General features: G+C 50.5%; 1 protein-coding gene and 1 non-coding gene across 2 annotated transcripts; both read right to left on the minus strand.

Moving 5' to 3' along the window:
* Positions 1-800: 800 nt before the first annotated feature.
* Positions 801-11039, minus strand: S100A10 (S100 calcium binding protein A10). The gene is made up of 3 exons (XM_040998734.1): positions 10925-11039; positions 3856-4008; positions 801-1172 (listed from the first exon to the last, which is right to left on the minus strand). Exons 2-3 carry the CDS (start codon positions 3985-3987, stop codon positions 1011-1013), a joined length of 294 nt encoding a protein of 97 aa, XP_040854668.1. The 5' UTR covers positions 3988-4008; positions 10925-11039; the 3' UTR covers positions 801-1010.
* LOC121168918 lies at positions 6456-6576 on the minus strand. Its single transcript, XR_005885783.1, has one exon. It is a non-coding gene; the product is annotated as a small nucleolar RNA SNORA26 (small nucleolar RNA).
* Positions 11040-12187: the final 1148 nt, after the last annotated feature.

Consider the following 12187-nt stretch of genomic DNA (forward strand, 5'->3'; position numbering starts at 1 on the left):
CTTGCAGTTTTCCTTGATATTGAATGACCTGACATTCAGTATCATATATATGGAAAATGTCCTCACAATCATACTGATGTGTCCAACCATGAAGTCTCCATTCAGTTGCAACACTTATATGCCATTTCATGGAATTCCGGTGAGGATACTTGAAAAAGTTCATGGAAATAGAGTTGGAAGATAAGTTTATTTTAGTACAAAAGCATGGATTTCCATCAGCCTACAGCATGTAATGCATGCACACTGAAGCTTGCAACAGGTTCAGGAAAGAACCAACATTGGTCAGAATTAAGACTTCAGTGCTGGCACTTCATTTCTGAAAAGAAAAGTTATAACTCCAAATAGAAGTCATGCCTAGCATATTTCCCGACATCTAGGAGATGATTCAATAGATGGTGATTATTCAGATGTCATACTCTACCCTTTCTACCTGGGACTGCTTCCCTTCTAGACTTTTTTTTTAATTGTTTTTTTTTTTTTAACAGAACCTTTGCCTTGAAAAATGGGTTCAGACATCTGAGGTACCCTAAGTGGCGGGTGGAGAAGCTAACTGGCTCAGCCTGTGCTTACTCAGGACACAGTTAGCATATATCCATGCAGACCCTTCTCCTAATTCCTCAAGTATTGGTCCTTCATCCTGACTCAGCAACAGGGCAGGGAGAGCCTTCTGGAGAGTGTGTTCCCACTTGACTCTTTCCTTGGTAAGAGCTTGGCTGGCTGCTGGCCTATCCAAAAAGAAGCAGGAACGAACATTTCTGAAGAAGAAAACAAAAATACTATCCCCAATTTAGATAGAACTAAAAAACAAAAAAGCACTTTATTTATGAAGGACAATAGTACGCAAACAATATAAAACTTGAAAGCTTATCTGGCATTGAATTAACTTTTCTGTTTCTGTCAAACAGGAGCTGGTTTCCATTTGGACATTTCTGCTCGTGAAATCCTTACACCGGGGTGGGGTGGTCGTTTGGGGGGTGCTTTTCCCAGGAGGGGTAACCGCCTCGTTCTGTTTACTTCTTTCCCTTCTGCTTCATGTGCATTACAAAATAGTCATTGCATGCAATGGTGAGGCCTGCGATTAGCGAGAAGAAGCTCTGGAACCCCACTTTGCCATCTCGGCACTGGTCCAGGTCCTTCATGATTTTGTCCACAGCCAGAGGGTCTTTTTGATTCTGAAAAGCAGAAAGAAAAGAGAAAAAAAAAGGTAAGACATATCAGTTGGTGGTTGTGGCAAGGAGCGCCCTGGGTTTGTGCTGCTGGCAGTCACGTAGCTCTCCTCTCCCTGGTTTGGGGGTTTGGCTGAGTCACAGGATAAGGAGCCTTTTATTTTTCTGCCTTGGAGCAGTTGGATACGTGTAACATTATTCAAGAGCCAACAAAATTATCAACTTAAAAATTAGCCTGCTGGAGAATTTTTTTTCAATTTCCAGCCCCATCCATGGTTGCCTTGGCAGGGCCAGACTAGATGATTTTGTGAGCCTTATGCAACCCAAGGGCTGGACATTCCATCTCCTGAATTAGATGCTAAGTAACCTTGAGAGGTAGTTTAAATGCTTCTTTTTTCCTTTCACCTTGAAGGGAGCGTTTTAGTAAATGAGTAATTAGATTCTGCCTGACAACTCCTTAAAGTTTCCAAGTTTTAAGTTTAAAAATTATATACTCATGTGATAATCTTGTATTCTGGAGAGCGTGGGCAACCTTTCAAAAGGAAATTCTCCACACTCTCACAGCAGATCATTGTCCTGTGGACTTTAAGGAGCAGCTGATGATGTCGCGGGATGTTTTAGTTTTGGTGAAGTTAGTCGGCTCTAGCTTTCGTCTGAGCACAGCTGATGCCAGCTAGTGTGACTTTATAGCACACGGTAACAGCATCACACGGTTTCATGGTCTGGGTATCACGTATGAATTGAGGAGGCTGGGTCAGAGTCTCTCTGGGATCACTTCCAATGCCAGAGATGGTTAAGTCTGCATATTCTTTGCTTGACGCTCTCTGTGGGAGCAGCTTCAAAAGGAACGAGTGAGGGGGTCATCAACTCCCTGTGACGCCCAGTGCCCTGTATGAATGTGCGAGCCAGCAACACCTTTATGCCTTCATCTTGTCTCCTGGTGTTTGGTTTCATCACCATGCCTTTCTGCAACGAGGCTGGTTAGATTAGGGACAGCAGTTTGCCCTATAGGATCCATGCCACCGATCAGAGAGGGCCGAACAGGCCTGTCAGGGGTTGTTCAAGGTCTTGGATGAAGGTCTTAAGAATTCCAGTGACTCGAGGTGAGGGTACTTTCAAAAGTTCACAGAAAATGTATATGAGGAAATAAAGAAAAAAAAAATAAATCCAAACTGTGCATGGTTCTCAAGAATGCTTGGACCAAAGCCAACATCTTTTAATTCCATTATCTGAGCTTTTTGAAGTGCCCTAGTATGTGAGGTTTCAAGTGTGCTGGGTATTTTTATGCCCTTTTGGCAAAGCAGCGGCACTTCCTACCCAAGGACAAACCCTGCTTCCTGCAATCAACAAAAACCTGCTCTGGGCTGCTCTGGGTGGGTTTCAGCTAATTCTGGCCTCACCCCCGGCTTCCTGGCTTCCTGGCTGTGGGCAGAGTGAGAGGGATTCGAATGACATAAGAGATCTGCTTTAGAAGCAAAGTGCTGTTATGCAGAGAGGCGCCTGCAATTATGACCCCGCACCCACGACAGAGCGCCCTGCCATGCCCAGTACTCCATGCTGGCCATACTTCTGCACCACAGAGTACACAAGGAAGGAGAGGATCTGTTGGTACGTGCCATTCATCCTGGCTTCTAATGGAGGCAAAAGCACATTAGACAAACGTGTAGTATGTCCAGAACGTCTCTGTTCGTGCCACGGGCAGGCTTCCAGTGAGTGTATTTTGTCCTTGCACTTTATGCTGGCCTTGAGGAGTCATAGGAAGTGAAAGCAACCTTGCAGATAATCACGTTCCCACCCTCTTGTTTGACAGAGGAGGGGGCGGAGTTCCAGACAGCTGGAGTTTCCCAGTGCTGGTTAGGGCACAGCAAGCCCTCTACAACGCCCTGGCCTGGTTCAACTCCTTCTGGGATAGCACTGCGGGAACTAATGCTGTTTACGCTGTTTGTAGCTGCTTAGTTCATCAATATAGATGACATGGAAGTTGTGGGGTTCTCTAAAGCCCCATGCTTACTGACAAAGGAGCTGGGGCTTGGCTCACATGCTCTTTACCAGGTAGATGTGAAGAGCCATGGCCCAGCCTTTTAGGATCCTTTAGAGGCTAATGCATTATTTAGCACCCAACACAGTTATAAACCTCTTAAGTGCAATTGTAGCAGGCAAAGAAGAGCTTGCATTTCAACCTACTCTTCTGTTAAGCAATCCTTCGCCCTGGTTGAACATTAAATAACTGACACCACGCCTTTGTAGATCAGAATGGAAAAAAAACAATATCCTTTTGTGTGAAGGCATTTTCAAAGGGAGATTCAAGCTGCTCAAAATGGACTGTGACGAGGATGTCCAACACCATGTTTCTAGACCTGAGGTGGCCACTCCTCAGTGTATTACTCTCTGGGGGACAGCTTTCCCCCAGCTCTGCCCCAACATGGCCTCAACGGGCACAGATCACTCCAGATGGAGTGATCCTCTGAGTGTCATGGTCTTCCACCTGCAGACGGCAGGCTCCTTCATGTTTATGTCCCCTAGAGTATCTTACAAATCATCGGCACTGAATACTGCTCAATAAACAAATGAATGGAAGCACTTTTCTACAAGTGAGGTTGACAGGGAAGGGAAGGAGGGATAAAAAGGGACCAGCAGCTGGAAGCGTGGAATTTTACAGCTGGTTCTTTCTGAGCCTTTGCAGACTTACTTCCAAAAACCCAGGGAACTCCTTCTCCATGAGCACTCTCAGGTCATCCTTTGTCAAGTAGCCTTTATCCCCAGCAAACTTGTGAAAGGTAAACATCATGGTTTCCATGGCATGTTCCATTTGAGATGGCATTGTGGCGAGATCTATTGATATCTGTTAAGGATGTGAAAATAATAAAAACAGAATTTGCATTAATACTTGGGTCACAGTACTGGCAGACTTGAGGCAACTGGAAGGTGGGGGATGAGCTCAAGATTCCTGAACTGGCACCAACCCACCCAGTTTTGGGCCTTCCTGGGGATGGGAAGAGGCACTGCAGGTCCTGGTGTTCTACATGAACCTTGCTGCTTGTTTAACTCTCCTTACGAAGGAGTAAAACTCTAGCCATTTAGGAAGGAAGATGAGGGTCCCTCTTAAAATTGATAGGGTCCCTACAGAAACAATAGAGAGGTCATCATTTCCCTTACCGGGATGAATGGGACTCTTAGATATGGCTGCACCCCAATAACTCATGCAAAGCCTGGATAATAGGAACGTTTCAATCCTCCAGGCTCAACTTGGTAACTTGGTTCAGTCAGAAATCTGCTTACACTTGAGTTTTCTGCTAGGTGTGTTTTCTTTATTGAAGTTCTAAACTTATTACTCATTGCAATAAAGACATTTGCCACTCTGCAGGAGAATGCAGTTGGAAGTAGATTATATAGTTCACCTGAGAAGGAACAAGTGAAGGTATATGTATATCCTAACTCCTTGGCAGCCTGGTGGCAGCCTTCTGATAGTGGTGGATGCAGGAGCTGTTTTTACAATTTGGGATGTGGTGGGAGAGCAAGAGCTTTCTGTCATGAAGCATTCATAAGAGGAGAAGAAACATACCACGTTGCTATTGACAGCTAGAAGGAACTCGGGGCACAGGTTTCCTTAGGACTCAGTGCTGGTACTGGCTGAACTTTGGTTTAATTGGAAACAATGCTTTGACCAAAACACTTTGGCCAACATCACCTAAAAGCACTGCTAGATAGAAAAGCAGTGAAGTTGGGCCAACCACTGTGACATAAGGGATGCAGTACCAGCATCGCCTATGGGCACTGGTTCCAGCCCTGGCTGCTCCACTTCTGATCCAGCTCCCTGCTAATGTGCCTGGGAAAGCAGCAGAGGACAGCCCATGTGCTTGAGTCCCTGAACCCACGGGGCAGACCTGGATGATGCCCCTGGCTTACGGCTTTAGACCAACCCAACTCTGATCGCTACAGCCATTTGAGGAGTAAACCAGAAGCACGGCTCTGTCTCTCTTTCTCTGTAACTTTGCCTTTCAAATAATAAATAAAATAAACCTTAAAAAAAAAAGTGAACTCAAATGAAGATTCTTGTAATATGCCACTCAAAGAAAACATCACAAGGGCAGGCTCTGAGCACAGTTGAAGGGGAGGCTGGCAACTGCCCCCACGGAGAGCCTTGGTCTGTTTCCTGCTGTCCACAGACACCTGCTTAATGCAAACTCGTCAGTGCTCTCTGGAACAGAGGAGAAGGTGGGGTTTGTGAACACAAGGATTAAGCAGGTATAGCTGGGAACTGTCCATCCTACCAGCATGCCAGCATGCCAGAACTCTCCTCGAGAGGCTGCTAGCAACCAGAATCGGCCATGATTCATCTGGAAGGCACTTCCCTTGGAGAGAGCTTAAAGGGACACTTCAAGGACTGCCTTGAAATGAATTTCAGCGTAATCACACCCTCCACCCTCTCCTCGCACGCCACCCAGATCTGGCTCGTCCCCTGCCATCCATATGGGTTTCAGATGGCTGAGGGCTTACAAGCAGCCGACCTTGCCAGGACTGTCTCTGAAGCCCAGCAGCTTAAGAGAACTGAAGTGAACTGACACATCCAAAGGGGAAAGACTAGGGTCCCACCCCAGCTCTTCAGTAACTCTGGGAAACAGACACCACAGAGCTTTCAAAATCCCAGTACCCAAGCTCAGAGCAGCAGGTCACGTCTTGACTAACTCCCAGAGATCGCAGAAACTGAGCCTGGGTGGGACAGCTTGGTCGTTTTTTTGTTTTGTTTTGTTTTGTTTTTTGTTTTTGCAGGCCAGAGCAGAAGGACTGTGCTGCAAAGCCAGAGAGATAAGCGGAAATGCAACAGGATATGGACCCCCACAAACAGGATGAAATTCATGTAGAGCTTTCTATGAACTTTTTGAGGACTGCTTGATGCATTGATTTCAAACAATTTAGCACCAGAATTCTCTTTTATTTTTAAAAATAAATGTTGGGCCCGGTGTGATAGCCTAGTAGCTAACTACTGGCCTTGCATGTGTCAGGATCCCATATGGACTCTGGTTCATGTTCCAGCTACTCCACTTCCCATCCAGCTCCCTGCTTGTAGCCTGAGAAAGCAGTGTGAGGACGGCCCAAAGCCTTGGGGACCCTGTACCTGTGTGGGAGATCTGGAAGAAGCTCCTGGCTGCCGATTGGCTCAGCTCCCACTTTTGCGGCCACTTGGGGAATGAACCAGTTGGATGAAAGATCTTTCTGTTTCTCCTTCTCTCTGTAAATCTGACTTTCCAATTAAAAAAAAGAAACAAATATATATATTTTTTCTTTTTCAACTGTGCCTCCAGACAGGCTCCAGAGAGGAGGGGCGGCCTTATCCCTGGGTTTCATGGAGGAGTCTCTCTACCCTCCTGTGTTGGGCTCATGCCACACCGCGTCAGTGGCACAAGGGCCTAGGAAAGGGCAAAATCTTTTCAAAAAGTTAAGAAATTTATGAGAGGGAGAGAGAAAAATCATTGATTGCAAGAGAGTTCCCATCTGCTGGTTCACTCCCCAAATGCCTGCAGACTAGGGATGTCCTCTGCCACGTCAGGAACCAGCGCCCAAAGGCACGGACTGGGCTATATGGAAGGAACTGTGCACACCGGTCTTGCACAAAGATGAAGAAGAATGGAAATGCTGCAATGGAATCCCTGCTCTCTTGGCTGGAGGTTGAACCACATAGTTCTCTGGGTACAGTGATTGCCTTTCCAGGGCGGGACTGGCAGGGCTGACTGCAGCCTGAAGACTGGCTCCCGAAGCCAGCAGTTGTTGAGGAACTGGCATCTGGCACTGCCCGCTCCACACGCTCTGCCTCCAGCAGGGGGAGGTCTCCTGTTCCCTGGCTGGACACACTTGTATGTGAGGGTCCTGAGGCTGGGATCTCCTTCTGTCCTGCGCCCTCTGCTCTGGCACCTGAAACATTCAGGTGTTTTTAACTGTTTGCCTTCTTGGACTTCAGCCTCTCTCAGACAAGAACTGCGGGTTCTTCTGCCTTTGCCCCTGGACCACTAGGTAACTGTTGTATGAGTGAACCAATCAAGCAATGCCCTTGGCAGGAGCTGAGGGGTAGGGGAGCCTGGCCAAGCACCAGGGGCTAGTTAAATACCCCTTTATTCTGAGCTCAGCAGGAATGCAGGAAAGCTGGAGAGGGCCAGGAAAGGGCCCCAAATGGGTCTGCTGTGTACAGAATACAGAGGGGAGCACATTCCATTGGCCAAGGAAAAAATATGTGTCCTGCCAAGCAAGTCTGGCCAGCCTCTGCAAGCCTCCCCTCCGTGTCTCAGGCTTGTTGTTCTCCCTACTTTCCATACATCCCCTTTTCACCTCCATGGGTCTCTAGCCCTGCTCTCTCACTGTTGGCAATCTGGTGATCTCACCATCCACTTCTGATTCATTTCATTCTCATGCCAGGACTCTCGGTCTCCAGGTCTACCTGAAGAACAGGCTTTAGGAGGGGACACATGGAAGTCCACCGGCTTTCTTTGTGTCATTTCTCTGCATGCAAAACAATTGTGGACTTGACACATTCAGTTCTTTTGGCAGCAATTCCATTTTCCAGTTTGGGTTCTACACGAAGCACCTACCTCGCAAGTGTTGACTCTGGTGCCAGGCAGGTGGAACCCGCCATTGCTGGGCCCCGTAACTGTGCTGGCCTTTGGAAGGTTCACATGCTATAGGAACGCTATTATTTAATCTCCTGAAGTCTAGTTATTTGCTTTTCTGTCCTCACTAGATGGTGGGCTTCCTGAGAAGGGTCTCCACAGCCAGGGCAGCTCTCCGATGCTCAGCAAGTAAGAATGTAATTCAGAGAAGCAGGGGCCTCCTTAGAAAATGTCTGCTGTGAGCAGTCCCAGCTGCTGGCTCCGGACCTCGTTTCAAAGAGGGCTCTTCTAAAGGGCAGGAGGCCTGGCCTGCTCTGCTCTTCTGCAGCTCATCCACGCTGCAGTTTTCTCACAGCCCACCCAGAAAATCCCTGGCAAGATGTCCATGAAAACAAACAGCTGCTAGGCAAGATGTGTGTGAGGTGTCTTCCCTTTTGCTTTAGGGATTAACCGAAACCCAGAAAGGCTTTTTGAGTTTGAATCCTAAGGAGAATCAGGAATTAAAAAAAAAAAAAAAAAAGTCGTGGCAACACATCCTGGACCTAGGCTGTTTACCACCTCTCGCTAAAGGATACCTGCTCTTTAAAGAGCTGGGCAGCAAAGTTTCCATGCAGTTCAGTGCGGACAAAGAACTCAGAAATCTCTTCTTTGCCAGCCTAGTATACCCATTTTTCCTTGAAGAACAATCAGCACACGAGTCTAAATCATCCAACAGTAGCTGCTGTGGACACAGCTTTGGTGAGGGGCAAGTTGTTAGGCACACCAGGTAACCTGCTGCCTGGGACACCCACAGCCATATGTGAATGCTGGCTTCTCTGCTTCTGATCCAGCTTCCTGCTCACAGGCCTGCGTGGTCCGGGTGTTTCTGTCCCACTTCCCACGTGGGAAACCTTGCTGGAGCTCCTGGCTCCTGGCTTCAGCCTGGCCCAGCCCTGGTGTATTGCAACCACTGGGCAAATGAACTTCTGCATAGAATCTCTCTGTATCTCCCACCTTCTCTCTGTTATTTTGCTTTCCAAATAATGTAAATAAATCTTAAAGAAAATCCTCTGGGGGCGGGGGAAGCTGGTGATAGTAATTTAGTAAAGAGATAAAGGAAGTGCTGAAAATAATTAAAATCACTGTTTTTTTTTTTTTTTTTTTGGCTTTTGCTGTGATAGTCCTAACTTGTTCAGTCTCCAGGAAAAATGAGAAATGCAAGAGCCTAAATTTTTTGCTCGGCTTCCCTTTGCACTCTGAATGCTAATGTACACATCATAACCCTGAAAGGATTCCAGTGTTTCTCTCCACGTTATGCTTTAAAACAGAGGCCCGTGTCCAAAGGCTCTAAAGACGTCCCAGTGTTTGGAACTGTCAGTGGAAAGGAGGGTGGCACCCCGCCCAAGGCCTGACCTCACTGGGGTGGCCGTTCAGAAACTGGCCAGACCTGGAAAGAGGGATCCTCTTAGGTTGCACGCAGGGAAAGATGGCAGGGCATCATCTGGAAGCTCCAATGAGTGAAAATTGGAAACGTTAAAATAAGACATTAATGGCAATCAAGGACCCCATAAAGCAACTATGCCGTGGCTGTCAGGGACACACACACCACTGAGAGGGTTCCATCGCAAAGACAAACCCGATAGAAATCTGTGGGGGCAGGGCCACGGTGGAAAGTTCTATGAGCTCTTTCCCTGCCCCAACCCCAGGCGTTATCTTTTGCCACTTGGAGGCAAAGATCACCAACCGTGAAAGGCTGGCCTCACCTAAGTACAAGATAGAAAAAAAAAAAATCCATTCCTGAAGGCTCCCAGGGCAAAAATTCTGCAACAACTGCAAACCTCCTAACGGGGCAAGGCTGCTTCCCAAGAAAGGTGGGGGCGGGATGCCAGGCAGCCCTCAGGTGATAAGCACAGCAGCAGTCTGCAGGTGGCTCTGCCCATCTAATTGCTGCCCTCCTCTGCAGTTGAGTCAAGAACCCCCCTCCTCCGGAGCGGGGGGTGGGGTGAGTCACTTCCTTTTGGAAAATGCCCTCTAAGATGGCACAGTTCCCCTTCTCTTTCACGAAGTGCTGGGTCCAGAGAGTATCCGCCAGGGCAGGGCCACACCCGCGCGGCCTCACCGCTGAGTCACCGGCCTCAGTCCCTAGGAGAATCCTGCATGGGGTTTGCGGAGCCGACTCCACCCAGAAGAGCGCATGCTTCCCGCTCCTCTGGAGGGGGGTGAGTTGGGAAGGGGTGCGAATCTTGCAGCGCAGAGCGGGTCTGGGCTGCTCTGCTTCTCCTGCCCTCTTCCCCTTTACCCAGCAAGGCAGAGTTTCTGGTTTGTTTGGCAGGGCATGGGTATGAGCAGTCTGGTCAGGGTGCGGCTGTGAGCCAAGAACCAACAGTAATACCGTCCTCTAGCCAACGGGACCCCAGTTAATCTGGGAGTGGGGGAATCCTTCCTCCAGCCTGTTAGGCCCCCATCTCTTTCTGGTTCCACCTCCTTAATGAAGATGGCAAGAAGGGAACTCCTTCGGCTGAGAATCACTTCACAGAGCCTTCCCCACCCGCCCCCAGCTCCCCAGCAAAACTAATTTGTAAAGGAAACACACCCTAGTCCCTCCCTCCGCTGGACGACCCTTCCCAGGGAGTTGGCTAACAGGAAGGCCAGCCCGCAGTGCAGGCGGAGGGCCTGAGGGGTATCCCCTCAGGAAGGGAATCCTGCAGCTGCCAGGCGGAGCAGCCCGCCCCAGACCGCCGCGAGGGGGGTGCAAACATCTGGAAGGAGGTCCACTTGCAGCTTAAACCCACACGGAAACTTACCAGCCAGGACAGGACAGCAGTGCGGGGCTAACTCGGGAGACTAGTGGAGAAGTATGTAAAGTGGGAGGAGAGAAGGGCAAACAGATGGGGAGAGATCAGAGGTCTGGGGCATCCAGTGCCCCCTACCCCGTCAAGCGTGTAGGGTCTGGGGGCCGCCACGCCCGCGCCGGGGAGGGGCGCAGCTGGCCTCGCCTGGGTGTGGCCGGCGGCCGAGCGCAGGACAGCCGATGCCACCCGCGCCCCCAACCCCGACCCCGCGCAGGTCCTGCGGTGCCGGGATGCCCCAGCCCCCATGCCCACCCCTCCAGGCCAGCGCCGCCGCCTGGTGGGGGGCTTCCCCGGGAGGGGCGGGCGCACGGGCCCGAGCGGGACTCACCTTGGCCGGGAGGCGCGGCAGGGACGCTGGACGAGCTGGGACGCGGGCGATGAGCAGAGCCGCAGGCTGTGCGCCTTTGTACGTGGGCCGGGCGCCGGGAGGGGAGGAGACGCGGGCTCGCGCGCGGGCGGGAGGCGCCTGGGCTGGCGGTAGGATGTCTCCTCCTTCTCTTCCTGCCCCACCTCCCGCGCCACTCACCCACCGCGAGCACACGCACACCGCTCGGCACGCACACACCCCCTCTGCTAGCTCAGCGCCCAGCCTCGCCCCGGCCTCCCCGCCCGCAGGGCTTTCGCGTAAACTAGGGTTCCCAAGAAGGAATGCGCCTACTCCTGGAGTATTTCAGGACAGCCACACCCTGAGCCCTGCCCTTCCTCTCGGGGTTGGTTTTAGATGGGGGTGAGTGTTAATCAAAGAATCCAGCCCCGCTGCTGCAGGTGGGGCTCGCGGGCCCCGTCCCGGAGCGAACCTGCAGGTGCGGGAGGAAGGACTCCGAGCGCTGATGGACGCCGCGGCGCTCGGACCTGGCTGGCCTGAGGTCGGAGCTCTCGGAGCTGCCTGCAGCGCCTGCCCTTCAGTCACGGGAGGCACGGTGCTGTTGGGCACCGTCAGCTGGAGAGAAGGCGCTGCAGCCCTTTGCTGTTGGGCGAGGGGTTTACTCCTCCAGGGTGTGTGGTTTGCCCTGTGGAATAGTTCAGTTTCGGTCATGGTTGCTATTGCCGCAACCCCCGTTTCCCAGCCTCCTTGTGTGAGCAGTGAGTGCTTGGCGTCAAATTCCCTACATCATCCTTTTTGCTCCGAGATCAGGGTTTGTTTGGCCCCAGAAGTTCTATAGGAGAAGTTTCTGGAAGTTATCTAGAGAACTCCGAAGTGTTTCCTAGCAGTGACACCGCCTCCTCCACCCCAGCCCTCTTAATTTTATTTGTGGTTGAGGGTTAAAGGCAAATTCCTAGCAGCTGTCTGCGGAGAAAAGCTCAGGCTCCAACCCTAGGGTTTTCCTCTGTTCCCAGGGGAGGTTCTGGGAGGCGTGAGTGATCGCAAAGGAATGAGCAGGCTCGGGGATTCCTCCAAGTGCCACCACGTGACTCTTGGCTGCAGTCGGGAAAACCCAACTGGTTTCCAACCCTCAGTTCCGGCCACCCTGGCGCTGACTCCTCAAGGGGGCAGTTCCGTGAGGTCCTCCCAAATGGTGCTTCCCAGGCCCCAGGTTACAGCCAGGGAGGAAAGCCAGGGTCTCTCTGTCCCTGAATTTAGAATGAGAAG

The sequence above is a fragment of the Ochotona curzoniae genome, unplaced genomic scaffold, assembly GCF_017591425.1.
Source record: "Ochotona curzoniae isolate NIBS_2020 unplaced genomic scaffold, NIBS_Ocur_1.0 scaffold_1037, whole genome shotgun sequence".
NCBI lineage: Eukaryota > Metazoa > Chordata > Mammalia > Lagomorpha > Ochotonidae > Ochotona > Ochotona curzoniae.